Below are 22,725 nucleotides of genomic sequence, written 5' to 3' on the forward strand. Positions count from 1 at the left end.
CCTTCTCCCTTTTCCTTTTTTCTCTTCCCCTCTCTCCTTCTCCCTTTTCCTTTTTTCTCTTCCCCTCTCTCCTTCTCCCTTTCCTTTTTTCTCTTACCTTCTCCCTTTCCTTTTTTCTCTTACCCTCTCTCCTTCTCCCTTAACCTTTTTTCTCTTCCCGTCTCTCCTTCTCCCTTAACCTTTTTTCTCTTACCCTCTCTCCTCCCTTAACCTTTTTTCTCTTCCCCTCTCTCCTCCCTTAACCTTTTTTCTCTTCCCCTCTCTCCTTCTCCCTTTCCTTTTTTCTCTTCCCCTCTCTCCTTCTCCTTTTCCTTTTTTCTCTTCCCCTCTCTCCTTCTCCCTTAACCTTTTTTCTCTTCCCCTCTCTCCTTCTCCCTTTCCTTTTTCTCTTCCCCTCTCTCCTTCTTTCATTTTTCTGGTACCAGTTTAATATTACATTACAGGATCACGTTGCAACCCTATATACTTACATGGGAGAAATTTGACAGGCAGCAGCTGTTTGTAGCGTTAGAAAAATTTGCCACAACTCATTGCAGCCATAGCAATGTCTACTCCTCCTACTTCACTGAAATTGTAAATGTTGTGCACCTTCTTTCTCTCAGAGGCACCAGTCCTTGACTCCCCATCAATGGCCAGCTCCATTCTAGAGGGAAATAGCGTCTATATGATTTGCAGTTTGAAATCAGCAACTCCAAGCTCAGAGATCACATGGTATGACAACAACAACCAGGAGATAATCTCCGATTCCCAGAAGTATGGTATATTCAAGGAAAATGGCATGTCAAACCTAACAGTACGAGAAACTGAGTGGGGCAAGGACAGCGGACTGTACCGGTGTATGGCCTCTAATGCAGTGGGAAACAGCTCTCTATTAATACGGCTATATGTCAACAGTACGTATGTGTTTTCTGCTTTACGTATCAAATTCTAGGAGCAAGCCAGGCACACTCTGCAATCAGTCCCCAGTTTACTGGCATTATCCTGCCCTTTCAGCAGAGGGCAAGATTTAGTCATTTCAAGGTAAGCCCTCCTAAAGCTGCAGTTAAGCCAGAATAAGTTTATGCATTTTTTTACATACACTCAGTTTGAGGTGCCCAGGTTTGTGACAGGAAAGCTTAATCCTTAAAAATATAGTTCTGTGAGGGATACAGGAATTTACTGCTGTCTTTAGGAGGATTGGACCCTCTCTACAAAAAAAAAAAACAAAAAAAAAAACAAAAATAGTAGGCCTATCCTGAGATAACCCCCTTCTACAACCAGCATGTTTTTTGGTAGTGTTCAAGGAGGATTTAAGTGTGTGAAAACCTGAATACAAGCAGTTCCTGGGTTATGAACAAGATATAGGTTTTGTAGGTTTGTTGAATTTGTATGTAAGTTGGAACAGGTACATTTTTTTTTTTTTTTTTTCTTTTTAAGTATAACTCTAGCCAAAAATTGTATTTTTAAGCTTTGGATAGCATACAGAAGGATTAACTGGCCATGCAGTGATTTGGGATTGCGGACAGGTCCGCCAGACAGTAGTTGGCAGCATGCGGTGAGCAGCAAGATGGCCACCCAGCAATTTTCAGACATCACACTGCCTCCGTTCTTAAGTACCGTATTTACCGGCATATAAGACGACTTTTTACCCCTTGAAAATCTTCTCAAAAGTCGGGGGTCGTCTTATACACCGGTATACGGCATACTGACACTTTTTAGCTGCCGCCACCCCCCCCGCTTCCAATGGAAGGGACACTAATTACATGGGCTGTTTCTTACCTGGTTCCGGTCCCACGACGATCCAGTCCAGGAAGCGCGGCTGCTCCTTCAGTTCGGCCACTGGATGTTCGCGCGGCTGCTCGGCTCCGCCTCCTCTCCGGTGATTGGCCGCCAGAACTGTAGCTCAGGAAAGGCACACAGGTGGCCAATCACCGGCGAGGGGGTGGAGCCGAGCGGCCGCGCGAAAATCGAGTGCAGGACCAGCAGATAAGTGGTCAGTGTAGAGGTGCTGCTGCAACCACATATGCTGGCTGCAGCAGCACCATACGAGAACAGGGTCAGCAAGTGTCAGTGGGAGGAATAGTGCCCCATCATTGGTGTCACTGATACCAATGATGGAGCACTATTCCTCCCACTGACACCAACGATGGGGCACTATCCCCCCCCCCCCCACTGACACCAATGATGGGGCACTATTCCACCCCCCACTGACACCAACGATGGGGCACTATTCCACCCCCACTGACACCAATGATGGGGCACTATTCCACCCCCCACTAACACCAATGATGGGGCACTATTCCTCCCACTGATACCAATGATGGGGCACTATTCCACCCCCCACTGACACCAATGATGGGACACCATTCCTCCCACTGACACCAATGATGGGACACCATTCCTCCCACTGACACCAATGATGGGGCACTATTCCTCCCACTGATACCAATGATGGGGCACCATTCCTGCCACTGATACCAATGATGGGGCACTATTCCCCCCCACTGATACCAATGATGGGGCACTATTCCTGCCACTGATACCAATGATGGGGCACTATTCCTCCCACTGACACCAATGATGGGGCACTATTCCTCCCACTGACACCAATGATGGGGCACTATTCCTGCCACTGATACCAATGATGGGGCACTATTCCCCCCACTGATACTAATGATGGGGCACTATTCCTGCCACTGATACCAATGATGGGGTACTATTCCCCCCACTGATACTAATGATGGGGCACTATTCCTGCCACTGATACTAATGATGGGGCACTATTCCTGCCACTGATACCAATGATGGGGTACTATTCCCCCCACTGATACTAATGATGGGGCACTATTCCTCCCACTGATACTAATGATGGGGCACTATTCCTGCCACTAATGCCAATGATGGGGCACTATTCCTGCCACTGATACCAATAATGGGGCACTATTCCTCCCACTGACACCGATGATGGGGCACTATTCCTCCCACTGGTGTGCATTGGAAGAGGGGTAGTCTTATACGGCGAGTATAGCCCAAACACTACATTTTAGCAGGAAAAGTAGGGGGTCGTCTTATACGCCCAGTCGTCTTATACGCCGGCAAATACGGTATGAGTCATATGTAAGTCAGATATTTGTAACTCCGGGACTGTCTTTACTAAAATGTAAATCCAGTGTCTCCAAATTTTCTAAACAACGGACAAGTTTACTGTCCTTCAGTCTTTAGGTGGCCTGGACTGTGAGCGCTGGGAATAGTAAATGCCTCAGTATCACTAGACAAGGTTTCAGTGTTAGTGGTGAGTGGGGGTAAAAAAATTACCTAGCACTTGTGGTCAGTAGAAGGAAGAATGGTGCCCCATCATTGTATTGTATTTGTGCCAGTAGGAGGAGTACTGTCCCACTGTTGGTGTCAGTGAAAGGATTAGTGCCCAATTATTGTCAGTGGGAGAAAGTGTCCTACTGTTGGTGTCAGTGGAAGGAATGATGTCCCATCATTACTGTCAGTGGTAGGAACAATGCCTTCTATAAGTGGGAGGAATACCCCAAGAATAGTGCTGCGCTGCCCCCTAGTGACCCAAAAAAATAAACTATTAATAAACACCCTCCTGAGCATCAAAACCAATGTGTAATTGAATAAATCTGTGAAACAAAGTCAATAGTAAATAAAAAAAAACTGGCGGAGTCACTAAATCCAAATGATATGTGAAACATATAATATATAACAAATAAATCGTAATCAAGTAGCAATAAACACCTGACCAACCTATAATAAACATATTATACAAAATATATGCATAATAAATAAAAATAAAACATGATCACAATAGCAGTAAACACCCAGCTAAGCTGAAGTATAAAGTGAAAAGCAACAAAAACAGTATTAAATGTTTGTAAAACAAATGCCTGGCTGAGCAATCAGCCCCCCAATTAAATAAATATGTGATGAATCAAGTAAATGTTCATCTGGGCTAGATGTTCACAAAAAGTGCATAACAAAAAAAAAAGATAAGCAGCTGTACTGACTATATACAAAAACAGATAAATGGTGAATGATCGATAACACTTAATAGAGTGCAAAATGCAGTCCAAAAGTGATATAACAGTCTTTCTTCCAACATTTAAAATAATGCACCAGTGACTTCAACAGGTGTGCAAATCTGTCATGCTCCTCCATCTTCAGGCATGAGCGTTCACCGTAACAGCTGACCCATAGAAAATATAGGTCAACATGCGCTCAATATTAGTGCTACTGGATCCTCTGCTTCCACAGGTCTCTCCAGGCACTGTCAAGAGCAAACCTTTATGTCCCCACTCCGATGGATAGGTGCTCAAAAGATAAGGAACAAGGAACTCCTCATAGTGTAGTAAGGTTTTATTAGCATAAAAATTTATAACAAATGGCACGCACATAGATACAAGGTTCACAGAACGTATTACAAGCATTTAAGAGAAAAGCAGGGTGAACACAGATGGGCGGCTCGAGCATGCACCAAAAAAGACATCACAAGCCTCTGTCCTACGTGTTACACCACAAGTCGCGTGGCTTCTTCAGTGATCCCTGAAGTACCGTGATAGGTTGCCACCTGTGCAATAAGTCCATCCATGAAATTTCCTTGCTACTAAATATCCCAAGGTCAACTGTTAGTAGTATTATAACAAACTGGGAACAACAGCAACTCAGCTATGAAGTGGTAGGCAGTCTATGAATGAGAGAGCGGGGTCAGCACCAACTGTCTGCAGAGTCAATAGCTAAATACCTCCAAACATCATGTGGCCTTCAGATTAGCACAGCAAGAGTGCATAGAGAGCTTCATGAAATGGGTTTCCATGACTGAGCAGCTGCATCCAAGCCTATCATCAAAGCATCGAATACAGTGGTGTAAAGCACGCTGCCACTGGACCCTAGAGCAGTGGAGACGTGTTCTCTAGAGTGACCAATCACGCTTCTCTGTCTGGCAATCTGATGGACGTGTCTGGGTTTGGCGGTTGCCAGGAGAACGGTATTTGCCTGACTGCATTGTGCCAAGTGTAAAGTATGGTGCAGGGGTGATTTATGGTGTGGGGTTTTTCAGGGGTTGGGCTTGACCCCTTGGTTCCAGTGAAGAGAACACTTAAAACGTCAGCATATCAAGACATTTTGGACAATTTCATGCTCCCAACTTTGTGGGAAGAGTTTTTGGGGATGGCCCCTTCCTGTTCCAACATGACTGCACACCAGTGCACAAAGCAGGGTCCATAAAGACATGGATGAGCGAGTTTGGGGTGGAGGAACTTGACTGGCCTGAACAGAGTCCTGACCTCAACCCGATAGAACACCTTTGGGATGAATTACAGCAGAGACTCCAAGCCAGGCCTTCTCGTCCGACATCAATGCCTGACCTCACAAATGCGCTTCTGGAAGAATGGTCAAACCTTCCCATAGACACCCTCCTAAACCTTATGGACGGCCTTCCCAGAAGAGTTGAAGCTGTTATAGCTACAAACTCAATATTGAAACCTACGGACTAAGACTGGGATACCATTAAAGTTCATGTGCGTTAGACTTATCCTTTTTTTTTTTTTTTTTAGCAACCTTCTTTCTCTTCAGTCAAGGCTTCCAAAACCTTCCCTTCACACCCTCTTTTTGTGTTGATTTTACAGAAAGATTGGAGGTACCTTGATAGGGTTTTTGATGCTCTCAAATGGTTGTTGGTGCTGTGCACTTGTAATGAAGAGTTTGTCACAAAGTAAAAACGGTCAAACAAAATTCTATGTGTTCAAGTCTAAAAGGGAGAAGAGGAAGGAAGAGGACCAGGAAATGATGAAACATATAATCTACACAAAGCAAACCTCAATTCCTAACCATTTCATGGATATGGCAGTGGTTAAAATTAATAAAATCCGTATGGTGTGCCAGAGGTAGTCTGATAAGCTAAGTATACAGTGCATGCTTAAAGTATTCATATATCTTCACGTTTTTCACTTTTGTTATGTTACAGCCTGATACTACAGTTGTTTTAAATTCATTTTTTTTCTCATTAAGCTACACTCAGTACCACATGATGACAAAGTGAAAACAGATTTTTAAGAATGTTTGCAAATGTATGAAAAGGGAAAAACTGAAATATCACATTGGCATAAGTATTCAGACCCTTTGCAACAGCACTTGAAATTTAACTGGGAGGTGCCTCCCATTTCTTTTGATCGTTGCTGAGATGTTTCTACACCTTGATTGGAGTCCACCTGTGGTAAATTAAATTGATTGAAAATGATTTGGAAAGGCATATACCTCCTTTATAAAAGGCCTCACAGCTGCCAATGCATACTGTATCAGGGCAAAAACCATGTGGTCAAAGGAACTGCCCGCAAGCTCAGACACATACCGTATTTTCCGGCGTATAAGACGACTGGGCGTATAAGACGACCCCCTACTTTTCCTGTTGAAATATAGGGTTTGAGCCGTATAAGACTACCCCTCTTCCAACGCACACCAAATAAAAATGAAAAAACAGATTTGATTTCAATATGGTATGCTATTTCAGTATGGTATTCCAATGATGGGGTGCTATTCCTCCCACTGACACCAATGATGGGGCATGATTCCTCCCACTGACACCAATGATGGGGCACTATTTCATCCACTGATACCAATGATGGGGCACTACTCCTCCCACTGACACCAATGATGGGGCACTATTCCTCCCACTGATACCAATGATGGGAGACTATTCCTCCCACTGACACCAATGATGGTGCCCCATCATTAGTGTCAGTGTGTGAGGAATAGTGTCCCATCATTAGTGTCAGTGGGAGGAATAGTGCCCCATCATTAGTCAGTGGGAGGAATAGTGCCCCATCATTGGTGTCAGTGGGAAGAATCGTGCCCCATCATTGGTGTCAGTGGGAGGAATAGTGTCCCATCATTAGTGTCAGTGGGAGGAATAGTGCCCCATCATTGGTATCAGTGGGAGGAATAGTGCCCCATCATTGGTGTCAGTGGGAGGTATAGTGTCCCATCATTGGTGTCAGTGGGAGGAATAGCGTCCCATCATTGGTGTCAGTGGGAGGAATAGCGCCCCATCATTGGTGTCAGTGGGAGGAATAGCGCCCCATCATTCGTGTCAGTGGGAGGAATTGCGCCCCATCATTGGTGTCAGTGGGAGGAATAGCACCCCATCATTGGTATCAGTGGAAGGAATAGCGCCCCATCGTTGGTGTCAGTGGGGAGGAGGAATAGTGCCCCATCATTGGTATCAGTGGGGAGAATAGTGCCCCATCATTGGTATCAGTGGGGAGAATAGTGCCCCATCATTGGTATCAGTGGGGAGAATAGTGCCCCATCATTGGTATCAGTGGGAGGAATAGTGTTCCATCATTGGTATCAGTGGGGGGAATAGTGCCCCATCATTGGTATCAGTGGGGGGAATAGTGCCCCATCATTGGTATCAGTGGGAGGAATAGTGTTCCATCATTGGTATCAGTGGGAGGAATAGTGCCCCATCATTGGTATCAGTGGGGGGAATAGTGCCCCATCATTGGTATCAGTGGGAGGAATAGTGCCCCATCATTTGTGTCAGTGGGAGGAATAGTGCCCCATCATTGGTATCAGTGGGAGGAATAGTGCCCCTTCATTGGTATCAGTGGGAGGAATAGTGCCCCTTCATTGGTATCAGTGGGAGGAATAGTGCCCCATCATTGGGGTCAGTGGGAGGAATAGTGTTCCATCATTGGTACTGGTGGGAGGAATAGTGCCCCATCATTGGTGTCAGTGGGAGGAATAGCACCCCATCATTGGTATCAGTGGAAGGAATAGTGCCCCATCATTGGTGTCAGTAGGGAGGAGGAATAGTGCCCCATCATTGGTGTCAGTGGGAGGAATAGCACCCCATTATTGCTATCAGTGGAAGGAATAGTGCCCCATCATTGGTATCAGTGGGGAGAATAGTGCCCCATCATTGGTATCAGTGGGGAGAATAGTGCCCCATCATTGCTGTCAGTGGGGAGGAGGAATAGTGCCCCATCATTGGTATCAGTGGGGAGAATAGTGCCCCATCATTGCTGTCAGTGGGGAGGAGGAATAGTGCCCCATCATTGGTGTCAGTGTGGAGGAGGAATAGTGCTCCATCGTTAGTGTCAGTGGGGGAGAGGAGCGGCTGCTCCTTCTTTCAGTTCGGCCGCTTGATTTTTGTGGGGCCGCTCGGCTCCGCCTCCTCTCCGGTGATTGGTCGCCTGTGTGCCTTTCCAGTGCTGGCGCCCAATCACCGGTGAGGAGGCGGAGCCGAGCGGCAGCGTGACCATCGAGCGGCCGAACTGAAAGAAGGAGCAGCCGCGCTTCCTGGACCGGATCGTCGTGGGACCGGAGCCAGGTAAGGTACAGCAGCCCCTCTGCCCACCCCTGTATTTAGTGTCCGTTGGAGGAGGAGGGGGGGCGGCGCCGCCCCTCGAAAAAGTGCCGCCCTGACACCGACTCGCCGTATACCGGTGTATAAGACGACCCCCGACATTTCAGAAGATTTTCATGGGTTGAAAAGTCGTCTTATACGCCGGAAAATACGGTAATTATTGCAATGCACAAATCTGAAGAAGACTAAAAAAAAAAAAATGCTGCAATGAAGGTTCCCAAGAACACAGCGGCCTCCATAATTCTAAAGTTGAAGAAGTTTGTCACAACCAGGACTCTTCCAAGAGTTGGTCACCCAGCCAAATTGAGCAATCAAAAGAGAAGGGCCTTCGTAAGAGTGGTAATGAAGAACCCACTGCAGCCCTCCACTGATCTGGTGGATTGTGTACCTCCGTGCAAAACATGAACGCCCACTTGGAGTTTAAAAAAAAAAAAAAAGCACCCGAAGGACGCTCAGACCGTGAAGAGCAAAATTCTCTGATCTGATTAAACCAAGATTGAACTGCTTGGCCTCAATTCTACACATTGTTTGGAGGAAACCAGGCACCGCTCATCATCTGCCCAATACCATCCCAACAGTGAAGCATGTTGGTGGCGGCATCATGCTGTAGGGGTGTTTTTCAGCAGCAGAGACTGGGAGACTGGTCATGTTTAAGATAAATCTGAATGGATCAAAGTACAGAGATGCCCTCAATGAAAAACCTGTTCCACAGCACTCAGGACCTCAGACTAGGCTGAAGGTTCACCTTCCGACATGACAACGATCCTAAGCACACAGCCAAGACAACACAGCAGTAGCTTAAGTACAACTCTGAATGTCCCAGATTGGCCCAGTCAGAGCCCTGACCTGAACCCTATTAAACATCTCTGGAGAGACCTGAAAACAGTTTTCCGCTGACGGTCCCATCCAACTGACTGAGCTTGAGAGGATTTGTAAAGAAGAATGGCAGAAAATCCCCCAATTCAGGTGTGCAAAGCTTATGGCATCATGCCGAAAAAAAGATTCAAGGCTGTAATTGTTGCCAAAGGTGCTTCAAAAAAGTAGTGACTAAAGGGTCTGAATACGCAAGTACAAGTGATATTTTAGTTTTTTTATTTTTAAGAAATTCACAGACCTTTATAATGTTCTTTTTTTCGTTTTGTCATTATAGGGAACTGAGTGTAGAGCTACAGGCAGTCCTTTTTGTTCTTGTCCATCTTTGGGCCTTCTATCTGATAATTGGCTGTGTTGCCTACCCCTCAATTGGACTGCTTTTGGATGTTCCAAAGGTTTAACCACTTAAGCTCTTTTGATGTGTCCCATATACCCATGCATTGAAAAAGTCTGAAGAAATTTATGGCTGCAGCAACAGCTGTGAACTTGATTTTGTCAGCAGGCTTTTGGCTATTGAGCAAAAGGGATCTGAGCCTATGTAGAGCCGCTCATTCACTTTTTAAAAGGGTATCGTCACATGAAGCTGCAGTGGGAGAAACAATTCAAGGTCCTTCAGTTACGGGTATCTCTACACTGGTGAGCTGTAAAGGTATTTAAGTGTCACCTAATGATAATTTTGGGTACTGTAACTTTTGCCAATTCACAGGCACACGCAGCTTTAAGGCTGGATGTATTTGGTATCAATTTAGTCAATGTAACCTCATATTTTATTTTGTACAATTAAATTTGAGATTATATTGTCTGTACTAAAACACATTTTACTGTAAGTGTCCATTCCTCCTGTGGGCAGCAATATAACTGGAATGTTTAAGACTTCCTGTGTCCCTCCATGAACTCCTAGGAAAATTATTTACATTTTATTTTTAAACATGTTAAAGCAATACACATTTACATTTTAGACTATAAGACATATTTGGTTAAAACATTATGAAGGCTTCAGGAATAAATTTATGGTATTCCTTTCATTTTTTTTCCCCTCTTGATTTTTGCTTTATAAATTTTGTCTTATCCACAGAATATCCTACCCCTCCTAATGTGAGCATCAGCAAGCTCCTCTATAGCCGCCAGAGGACTGAGGTTGATGTGGAATGGATGACGCAGGGGGTGGGAGATTTAACGGGTTTCATGGTCCAGCGTCAAGCCAGCATCCGATCAACATCTCCTAGGAGATCTGTACAGACCGCCCCCTGGGATACTGTGGCCAGCGACATTGAACCCGACATCCGTGGCCACAAACTTGCTGGTCTGGACCCTACCATCTTATATGCCTTCAGAATACTGGCTGTTAACCATAAAACTACAGGATTCCCCTCTGAGGTTAAAACACCAGGTACTGTTTGATTTATTAACTAGAAATATGTTGCTGAATCTTGAATATAAAGGTTGGCAGCTCCAAGGCACTCCAAATGATTGGCTCATCAAGTCCCAGCATTTCCTTCATCAGCCAGTGAGCTGCAGGTTGTCAAGCCCAACTGGGATGGGGGGAGAGCAGATACCCCTTGTGGCCCTTCTTGTTTTTATAAAAGCAGGGTCATTATAGTCAGAAAAGAAAATGGTCACATTCATGACTGCATATTAGGGCGGGTAAATTAGTGAACTATCATAACTTTCATCTCTGCATTATTTCCCATGACCCTCTGCTATTGACCCTGTAGCTTTTACAAATTGGGCCTGTTTGCCCCATGTCTCAAGCAACCATCCCTCTCCCAAATTAGTCAAAAAATTTCCAAACAGAAAACAGTATGTATGTTCACTGACCCCCTGATTCGCATATCTGCGATTTCCAGTGCGGGCGGCGTGCCATTAGAATTAATGGCATCCGCCCGCGGGTCCTCATTCTTCTGTGTGGGTGGTGCGGCTGCACAGATTTTTGTGCAGATCTGCAGCGGCACCACCCACACAGATGTGAACCTAGCCTTAGTGTTTATGATGTTTATTCTGATACAGTTGTGCTCAAAAGTACGATCGCCTAAGCGCCCACCTTACAGACAATAACCTCCTTGACCCTCTACAGTCCGGCTTCCATCTCCTACACTCCACTGAAACTGCCCTCCTCAAAATCACTAACGACCTACTCAACGCCAAAGCCAAGGGCGACTACTCTGTCCTCCTTCTCCTGGACCTCTCTGCGGCCTTCGACACAGTTGACCACCCCCTCCTCCTTAATAAACTACTCTCCCTTGGCATCGGAGATACTGCTCTCTCTTGGTTCTCATCCTACCTATCCCAACGCTCCTTCAGTGTCACCTACAATGGTGCCACCTCCCCCTCCCTCCCCCTCTCTGTTGGGGTCCCCCAAGGCTCTGTCCTTGGACCCCTTCTCTTCTCCATCTACACCTCCTCCCTGGGCAAACTCATACAATCTCACGGCTTCAACTATCACCTCTATGCTGACGACACCCAATTCTACCTCTCCACCCCTCACCTCACCCCCACTATCTCCGCCCGCATCACTCACCTCCTAAATGACATCTCAGACTGGATGTCGCTACATTTCCTCAAGCTCAACCTCTCCAAAACCGAGCTCCTCATCTTTCCCCCTGCCAACACCCCCCCCCCCCCCCATCCTATCCATCATCACCAACAACTCCACTATCACTCCCGCCCCGCCAGCCAAAGTCCTTGGCGTCATTCTTGACGCGAACCTCTCCCTCCAACCGCATGTCAAATCACTCACAAACGCATGCAGGCTCCTTCTTCGCAACATTGCCAAGATACGCTCCTTCCTCACCCCAGACACCACCAAACTTCTAGTACACTCCCTCATCATCTCACGCCTTGACTACTGCAACTCCCTCCTCACTGGCCTACCCAAGTGCAGGCTCTCCCCGCTCCAGACCATCCTGAACTCAGCTGCCAGACTCATCCACCTCACCACCCGCTCCACCTCTGCCACCCCCCTCTGCCTCTCCCTCCACTGGCTCCCGATTGCCCAACGCATCAAATTTAAACTCCTAACCCTGACCTACAAAGCCGTTCACAACACTGCCCCTGACTACCTCACCAACCTGATCACCAAGTACCACCCTACCCGTACCCTTCGCTCCTCACAGGACCTCCTTCTATCCTGCTCCCTGGTCTCCTCCTCCCATGCACGACTGCAGGACTTCTCCAGGTCCTCCCCCATCCTCTGGAACTCACTGCCCCAATCCATCAGACTGTCGCCTTCCCTATTCACATTCAGGCGCTCCCTCAAAACCCATCTCTTCAGGGAAGCCTACCCCACCCTCACCTAACGGCCATCCTCCCTCATTCCTCCCACCACTTCATCCCCCTCAGCCACTTCCTACTGTACCACTACCCCCTCCCTCCTAGATTGTAAGCTCGTAAGAGTAGGGCCCTCTTACCCCTCGTACGTTGTTTGTTGTTGTTGTACTGTGCCATGTATTGTCCCCCCTATTGTACAGCGCTGAGCAAACCCTTTGGCGCTATATAAACTCGTAGTAATAATAATAATAATAATAAAAGTTTGCACACCGTGGCAGAAATCGTGAAATTTGGGAATTGATATTGAAAATATGTTTGATCATGCCAAAAAACTATTTTTTTACAGGGATAGTGATAATTTATTATCACATAATTGTTTGGCTCCTTCCTAAATCATAACGATAACAGAAATCGCCCAAATGGCCCTGATCAAAAGTTTCCATCCCCTGGAATGTTTGGCCTTGGTACAAGCACACAAGGTGACACACACAGGTAAAATGGCAATGAAAGGTTATTTTCCCACATCTGTGGCTTTTTAAATTACAATTAGTGCCTGTGTTTAAATAGTCGATGAGTTTGTTAGCTTTCACGTGGATGCACTGAGCAGGCTAGATACTGAGCCATGGGGAGCAGAAAAGAACAATCAAAAGACCTGAGTAACAAGATATTGGAACTTTATAAAGATGGAAAAGGATATTAAAAAAATATCCAAAGCCTTCAATATGCCAGTCAGTGCTGATCCATCACTTAAGTGAATGATTCAGGGGTTTCTTGATGCCAAGATCAGGTAGACCAACAAGAATTGGGATACAAAGAAAAACCCAAATGTAACTTCAGGTGAAATACAGGCTGTACTGGAAAAAGATGTTTTGGTTGTTTCAAGGAGCACAATACGATCATGCAGCTCATTTTTGTTCAAGTATAATAAATGACTTTATATGATCACTATCCTTAAGTAAAAGTTTTTGGCATGATCAGTCATATTTTCAATATTAATGCTAAAATTGCATGACTTCTGCCAGGGTATGCAAACTTTTGAGCACAACTGTATGTATTTTAACTTGTACTTTTATTGTAATTTTCATGCAGTTTGCTTGCTGTACTATATTTTTATGTAATACTCCACATACAGATTTGTAGACAAGAGACAGTTCATTCCAGTATACTGCAGGGCCAGTGTGCATGTCTGATTGGGAGGAAAGTGTTTTGTGTTAATTACACTTAGCTCTGTTTGGCACTTTCCAAGATCTGACTCGTTGAGAACTGTGCCTAAAGCTGTGTGCCATGCAGTCTTCCATATTGGCCAGCAGTACCCCTCAATGTCCCACAGTGCCCCTAGGCCCCCTGATATCTCTGGGCCCCCACAGTGCCCAACCTACCTTGTGGCAGAGCCTCCAGCCCTCCATAGTTCCTCCAACCTTCAACAGTGTCCCACAGTATCCATCATCCTCTTACAGTGCACACTGGGCCCCCCGTAGTGCTCTGTCTGTCACAGTGCCCATGCAAAACTATTAGCCTTCTAGAGAGATCCCCAACCCCCATAGTTGCCACTAGCCCCCATCCCCTACAAAGCAGCCCAGTCTGCTGCAGAATCCCCTAAACCCCTCATAGTTTTCAGAGAACCTTCCTATGGAAAAGACAACATGGACATTAATTAACACAGTTCACCTACCTTCCAGTTTTTTGTGATTAAATGGAAGGATTTCAATGCTCCCCGATAAACCTTTTGTAGTTCATATGTAGATCTGATCTAGCATTTGTTTTTCTCTGATTTGTGCAGTTTCGGTTGGCATATCATTACCATATTAATTACAGTATGGTACAAAACACAAGATACGGTTACGGCAACTTTCTTCCTTACATGTCATTTAATCTCTTCTTTATGACATACTATTCCTTTAACAGAAACATGAAACCTTGTACTTGGAATTGGGGGTTTCTTGGTCTTTCGTTCTTTTGCCTATCAAATTACTATTAATAATGTAACAGTATAATTTATCCTCAGTTGTTGTGTTTATTGTACTGTTCTGGCTTAGGCTGGGACTTGCCCGTCCTTGCTTCTGTGGCTTTTTTTTAGAAGGCTTGGGTGGTTTGTTAAAGCCATTACCACAACCTCAAAACATTAGAGTCTGTTCACACTGTGCTGCAGTATTCTGAATGGACCATGACATAGCAACAATGGCACCTGCAGTATTTTTTTTTTTTTTTTCTTTCTTTCCACTGCAGTGGACCTCGTCCGTTGTCATGTATTGTGGAGCAGGTACATGGGTGTATGCTTTTGCTCTCCTTTTTAAAACGAATGGCAGTGCACGTAACACCAAGATGCAGTGCACTGCGGGAAGGTATGTCTGACCACAGTGCACCAGGTTTGAACAGGTCCAAGCCATACTACTTTTGTGGACAATAAGTAGACATTACAGACAGAGATCCTCCTGCGCAAAAGGGAAATAAACCTACTGGAAGCTGCCAGCACTTAACCTGCTACCCAAACAGTGTAAATAATATTAAAATTATAAATAGTGCAGTGCTCAAGAAACAATACTAACTCAAATAATACAATAAATGTGCTCACATGCAATAGTGTCACAAAATTAATCAAAAACAAATCATTAAGTGATATATCTTCATTATAAAGTGCCACTCAGTATTATTCCCTATCTCTTAGTGCCCACATAATCAAACAAATATAAAAAATAAACTACCATTTGAAAAAACAATTTTCACAGTGCTCCAAGTGTAATAACGTGACCACCCTTTATATACTACTCAAAAAAGTCCAAAAAATTGTAGAAATGTCCATAAAAAACTGATAATAATAAATTCATGCAATGTGCAAACAAAAGTGCAAAACGAATGTGTTCTTATTCCGCAACCGTGCCACTCTTCACCTCCTAAGGCTAGATTGCCTCCTCACCTCCTTAAACCGACCCCTAAGGGCCAAACAGCTTTCAGGATCACTCTGGATCCTTATCCCCTGGCGACAAGCACTTCTCCTGACGTTGTGGATCACTTTAGGGGACATCCATTGCCCCCAATCGGAAGCCTCTGGAGAACAATTGCTCACCAACCCAGTGAACAGAAAAGAAGAATCCTATTAGTTTTCTTTTTTTCAGGCTTTTTCCCCCTTTGTTTTCACCTCTTGATCTTGCCAGAAACACACCTTCTGCAATCTAGCCTTAGGAGGTGAAGAATGGGACGGTTGCGGAATAAGAACACATTCGTTTTGCACTTTTGTTTGCACATTGCATGAATTTATTATTATCAATTTTTTATGCACATTTCTACAATTTTTTGGACTTTTTTGAGTAGTATATAAAGTGTGGTCACGTTATTACACTTGGAGCACTGTGAAAATTGTTTTTTCAAATGGTAGTTTATTTTTTATATTTGTTTGATTATGTGGGCACTAAGAGATAGGGAATAATACTGAGTGGCACTTTATAATGAAGATATATCACTTAATGATTTGTTTTTGATTAATTTTGTGACACTATTGCATGTGAGCACATTTATTGTATTATTTGAGTTAGTATTGTTTCTTGAGCGCTGCACTATTTATAATTTTAATAATAAGTAGACATTAGTTTGCACAACCAACAGGGAAAAATGCTTTTTTTTTTTTGTTTTGTTTTGTTTTTAATACTGATTTTGGTCAGTCGTATTTAGTAATAGCATATACAGTATGTACATAACCTCTGCTATTTCCACTAATCCCCCTAACTAGTATGGAAATGCAGGCTTGTTGCACTTATTAGGCAGTGCTGTGTACATCTACTGTAGCATGTCTGCTTTATATAATTCTTATGGCTGAACTGTTCCTGTGACTGATCGGTAAAATCATGAATCAGAATGTGAATAAATTATATAAATGGCACGCTGTACCAATAGGAGCTATTCTCGACAGTTGGGCATTTTTTGGGGAGCTTTTTTTTTTTTTTTTCCTTTTTAAATGAAATCCACTTTGTAGAAAAGCAATGTATTGTGTTTTTCTTTTGCCATGGCTCTCTTATGTACAGGTATACCTAATGTGCTCCATCTGTAAAAAGCACAGAGGTAAAAAATGTGTAATTGAACATTTTCTGTCCATAGCCTCCCTGGCGGTATTCCCGAGTGTAGCTCGGGGTAAAATTTCAGTACCAAAAGCGGTAACCCCGAGCTACACTCGGGCTTACCATGCGGCGTTGCTCCGGCATCTGTTCTTCACTTGTCCTGCGCTCCCGCGATGTCCCTCCTGCAGTGTCCCCGGCAATGTAATCCGGCGGATGCCGGCATCTGTCATCTGGGTTCAGTCCCCTGCAAGTGTCGGGACGTACGGGGGACAGAACGGCGGAAAATATGAAAATGACAAAAAGTGACATTCACTAAATACACTAAAATCACATAGTAAAACATTACTGTATCAAACCATTTCACATACATTTTGTCCTGAGTGCTTTGTCCTGCGCCCTGCCTGCATTTTTACTGTTCTTTCTGCCTGGAAACTGAGAAACGTCCATGGCGTCCAAAAAGTGACCCTTTAGGTCAAAATCGGTTTTATACCGGCTAGAGAACAGCGATAGTAAATCAGAACCACTTGCAGAATTGAGTGATAATGATTCGTGGGGGAAATTCGTCATCAGACACTGAAAACAATTTTGCGACTTTGCTCAGTGATGTGCGAACTTGGCGCTCTATTTCAAATTTCAGTGTTTTTGGTTTGATTATATTATTGAATTAAATTTATTATTTTTTATGATTTATTAAACTATAATTTATGATTTCGTGTTTCAAATTTTATCATACCCGGGATGTTTACTAGACTCTTGTTCGGACAGATTTCAGTGAGTTATTCCTAAGAATTACAGGCCTACAATAAAAAAAATACATATTTCCATGCAAAAAAATGTACCGCTTTGAGCACAGAAATATGGACATAATCAGACCTCTAGGGAGGTTAATTTACAAAAATATTATGGGACCTTACTATCTCCTAACTTTAAGACCCTTTTCACACGGGACAGATTCTGCTCCGATCAGCTGGGAATCTGTGTGTTCTTCCCCTGGTGATCAGAGAAGAGCGAGCGGATAACACATCCGTGTATTCTCCGTTTCTGCAGAGTGGACACAGGCACAGCATGCTCTGCTCTATGGACAAGTAGGAGAAAACTGACTCTGCTGTCTGTTTACACCAAGCCACCTCCGATCTGCTCCACCTAAACAGAAAAGGACAAAGTTCTCTTCCTTTTTTTATTCAGCAGGCCTGATCGGACCCAGAGGTAGGTGGGTTTAAACGGTATGTTTACACCTACCTTACCATGGACCTTCTGATCAGGTCCGCCTGAAAAACAGACGGGGACCTAATAGGAACACTTGTGTGAAACGCTTTTTTTAGTTTTGGGTTTATGATGGAGAGTTGAATTGCTTAATGTCTGTGAAATGTCTTGTTTCTCAAAATCATGGTTCTATAGTTGTTAGTCACAAGCAACTTGACTTGTTCTGTAATGTTGAAGATGTTTTGTAGCTTCTCCAAATCTATTATTTCTGTGGAGTGTCATGAAGATACCTCAGTATTTACAGTATATCTACACAGACAGTAAAGTCACCCACATCCAATCAATATGGAATCTGTAGATGTTGATTGCCCAAGAACAGGCTGGGAGTTGAGCAAGTTGTGGAACCCCTTGTTCTAGGTCCATCATCTTATCCTCAGTGTCCTAAGTCTGCATTGGTGTGGTAATCCTTTGATGTACTGTACATGGCTGAAGGTGTGAATTGTTGCCAACTACCTAATACTTTGGTACAGAGCTACCCCCTGGGAGATACAACAGAGCCCCCAGGCCTGAACACCAGTGAGGGGGTTGTTCTCTCCCTTCTGGATTTTAACTTTAATTATGAAGAATGCCATAACAACTTTGGGAACACACAAATGTCCGTGGTGGGCAGGGAAAGGTGCAGTGCTCCTGGATTTCCCATAAGATTGGGGGGGAGGGGTAGTTCTGCCCATTACTTATCACCTGTAACCAATATAATTTTTTTTTGTATTGAATGACCCTTTCAACTATATCTGGTGGTAGTTAGTCACAGTCGAAGATTTTTTGCCACTCTACCCAGCTCCTATAGGCCTCATTCACACGTGGCAAGCACATCCTTGCCCAGTGCAGGGCTGAGTTTTAACAGTACAGGGATACACAGGTGTTGCGTGTATCTCTGTCAGCAGTCCCATTGATGTTTATTGGGATGCAGCAGATGCATTGACACAGCTGCTCTTCCCAACATGACATTTGTGTGGGTGCAGGTAATGTCCTTGAATGTACCATGGGTGGGTTTAGGGACCCACATCCACACCAACATGGATGTCATATTGGGACACAATGGCTGTGTCCGCCCAGTTGCTGTGTCTCAATAGACATGAATGGCACTAACCACTTGGAGATGCACCGAACACCTGTGCATCCCTCTTCAGGTAAAAAACGGACCTGCACAGTACAAGAATGTGATCGCTCCATGTGAACAAAGCATTAGTTCCTTTTCGTTGTACCTTCACAACTTCCCATAAGTATAGCTGCAAGTATCCCACCTAATATATTTCCAGAGTTGCTAGTGCCACTGAATGGTCCACAATATATTCTGCATTCTCTGTGTAGGAGTGAATTCTGGAGCTGCTATATTCAAGTAGCTTCAGGCAGCATGAAGGTTTCTTCGTGTCATTTTTCTGCACAACTTCTGATATATGCATGCATACATCAAAACAGCCAAGGATGAGATGGGGTCACATAGAGGACATCATATGACCAGCAGACCAGGAAGATCCCAGCAGGGTGAGAGTGGTGGTTACAGCTTAACAGCGCTGCTGAGCTTACTAGGACAGAGCTCAGGTTTATCATGCAATTATTCTCACTGGTATGTCAAAGTTCTAAGAGGAATTGGAGAGAGTCCAGAGAAAGACAACAAGGCTATTAACCACTTCCAGTCCGGACACTTTTACCCCATTCCTGTCCAGGCCAATTTTCAGCTTTCAGTACTATCACACTTTGAATGACAATTGCGCGGTCATGCAACACTGTACCCATATGAATTTTTTAGAATTTTTTTGAGACAGATAAAGCTTTATTTTGGTGGTATTTATTCACCACTGGGATTTTTTTTTTTTTTGCTATGTAAAGTAAAAAAAACCAAAATTTTGAAAAAAAGTGTTTTACTTATAAAATTTTGCAAATAAATAGTATTTCATCATAAATCTTGGCCAAAATTTATTCTGTTATATTTTTAGTAAAAAAATTACCCAAATTAGTTTATAACCAAAAATTGATAGTTTTTAAACTTTTTTTTTCCTTTTTTTTTTTTACATTTTTATATATATATATATATATATATATATATATATATATATATATATATATATATATATAGATAATTTGTTTTTTTTTTTACATACTGTCACCCTAGCAGTACAGTGTCACGGTGTACACCATGGTGACACTGTACTACTTGTGAGGGGTGATGAAGATTTTTTTTTTTTTACACTGATTGCTTTTACACCCATAAAGGATGTAAAAGCATTCATTTCTCCTTCTCTCTGGCTGTATTCTTGCAGCCATTGAGAACTACTGAGTGAGCTCTGATTGGTCATCACAGCTTGTCACATGGTACAAGGCTGTTATGAATAGCCTTGTACCATGTGACCTCTGTGATCATTCACAGGTTTCACACGTAGTAAGCAATGATGTCACAAGTGACATCTTGCTTACTACTCTGCATGTGATCACTGATTGGCCAATCAGTGATCACATGATCGGGACCTCGTACAGAGGTCCCGTCCGACGATCGGTGTTCCACTGTGTCCGGAGGACACAGCGGGCACCGGATCGCGGTGCTGCGCGCTCCCAGGGAGCGCGAGCAAGCAGGGTGCAGGGAGGCCATTTATAAACGGCCACCCGACCCTGCACTGCCACCGTCTGGCCGTTTATATACAAAGGCTGGATGGGATTCCATGGCCAAGCAGCTACATCCAAGCCTTACATCAACATGTGCAATGGAAAGCATTGGATCCAGTGGTGTAAAGCATGCCACCGCTGGACTCTAGGGCAGTGGAAATGTGTTCTCTGGAGTGACGAATCACGCTTCTCTGTCTGGCAATCTGAAAGACGTGTCTGGGTTTGGCGGTTGCCAGGAGAATGGTACTTGCCTGACTGCATTGTGCCAAAGGTGTAAAGTTTGGTGGAGGGGGGATTATGGTGTGTGGTTGTTTTTCAGGGGTTGGGCTTGGCCCCCTAGTTCCAGTGAAGGTAAATCTTAAGGTGGCAGCATACCAAGACATTTTGGACAATTTCATGCTCTCAACTTTGTGGGAGGAGTTTGGGGATGGCCCCTTCCTGTTCTAACATGACTGCACACCAGTACACAAAGCAGGGTCCATAAAGACATGGATGAGCAAGTTTGGGGTGGAGGAACTTGACTGACCTGCACAGAGTCCTGACCTCAACCGGAGAGAACACAAATGTGATTCTGGAAGAATGGTCAAACCTTCCCATAGACACCCTCTTAAACCTTGTGGACAGCCTTCCCAGAAGAGTTGAAGCTGTTATAGCTGCAAAGGGCGGGGCCAACTCAATATTGAACCCTACGGACTAAGACTGGGATGCCATTAAAGTTCATGTGCGTGTAAAGGCAGGCGACCAATACTTTTGGCAATATAGTGTATATACTTCATGTTGCTCAGGTGTGCGCAAACGCAAAAGCACGAGGAAGAATTAGTGGGGAGGAACTTTGGGATTCACGCTGGGGTATATTACCACATAAACATGACTTTAAGTGAATTTTCAAGAGCTAACACATTTCTGGATGAGTGGAGCAATGCCTCCCACATTTTGTTCCAGTCTTCAGGAGACTGTGGAGAGCAGAGGTCATGCTCCCAGCGCTAGCAGTAGGGGGGAGCCTGTGGGCTAGGATTGTTCAGAAGCAAAAAAAAAGATCTGAAGCATAGTTTCAAACGCTGTAGAGCAAATCCAGTAGGTGGCAAATATGAATAGAATGGAATCCGGGATTTCATGGGTTTGCTTGAGCCATCCTGGGTGGTCAACAAATATCGGATTGTTGTTAGACCCGAGTTGTGCCACCAAAGAAAACTGAGGATCTTCCATTCCTGGAGGGAATAAGGGCCCTTTAAATATGCCCAAGAGGGGGAGATGAGGCGGGCTGAGTATTTTGAGTCCCAGACAGCAAGGGTATAGTCTAAGGCTGTAGTTAAAGGCTTGGGACATAGCTGGGGCAGAGAGCTATGGTAGGGAGGACAGTGGGACAGAATCTGTATTCCAGCATATTGATAAGGTTCCAGAGAGGTGCAGTCGCACCAGTGAATAGTTGAGCCAGAGGGGCTATCTGGGTCACTTTGTAGTAATAAGCAACATTAGATACACCCAGTCCACCCTTTGTCTTGTGCATATTCAGTCTCGGCCTCGTTGGGTGACCACAGTGACATCTTGGTTAAGATGGTATAATTTTCTACATAGCTGTGCAAAGCCTAAATGGAGAGTTCACTTTTATAATGTATATAAACCAATTGAAGGCCAATGATGAGATGAATTTGATCCGGTTTTCGTGTGACTATAGATACGATTTTCTGGTTTGTACGCAGGCAAGATTTGAAAAAATTTTAAATAATAAAGATGTCATACTTAACTTCTCTGTGCAACTGCCCTTCTTTGGTGGGCCCACGCTGGTACTCTTCACCCGTTTTTCCAACAGGTGCCACCATAGCAAGCCGTGTGCTACGATGGCATCCATGCAGGCATGTTTCAGATCCAGGTATGTACATACATAAATACACAGCACTGCTCCCACTTTCTTCTCGCAGGATTTGATTGACAGCAGCTGTTGCCTATCAAACTTGTCAAAACCAGATACCTGCTCCCCCCCAAACAAAAGTGCCAAATGTGACAGTGGGGGGGGGGGGATGCAAACAAGCACAACTTTCCCTTTTGGGTGAAGCTCCATTTTAAGGTAAAAAAGGTATTGTGACTTAGATGAGGATCAGATCACATTTTGTGGCAAATGACTTTTTCTTGCCACTGTATGTTTTTATTGATATCTAATGCATTTTTACATATACTTCTTATCCTATATCATGTTATGAGGGAATATAATAGATGTTGTATTTATTTACTGCCACTAGAGGGAATATTACTGCCACCTCAGATATGTGCGAGATATATGGGTGGAAGTGGGGGTGTTGGCAGAATAGATATTTTAGG

General features: G+C 44.1%; 1 protein-coding gene across 1 annotated transcript in view; it reads left to right on the forward strand.

Moving 5' to 3' along the window:
* VSIG10L2 (V-set and immunoglobulin domain containing 10 like 2) overlaps positions 1-22,725 on the forward strand; it is a 92,264-nt gene that overhangs the window by 52,729 nt on the left and 16,810 nt on the right. The window contains exons 7-8 of the mRNA XM_089655122.1: positions 603-893; positions 10,305-10,619. Coding sequence (XP_089511248.1) covers positions 603-893; positions 10,305-10,619 — 606 coding nt within the window. The remainder of the gene's footprint in view (positions 1-602; positions 894-10,304; positions 10,620-22,725) is intronic.

This window comes from Staurois parvus, unplaced genomic scaffold, assembly GCF_062004578.1.
Source record: "Staurois parvus isolate SC_StPar_1 unplaced genomic scaffold, SC_StPar_1.0 ptg000820l, whole genome shotgun sequence".
In the NCBI taxonomy this organism is placed as follows: domain Eukaryota; kingdom Metazoa; phylum Chordata; class Amphibia; order Anura; family Ranidae; genus Staurois; species Staurois parvus.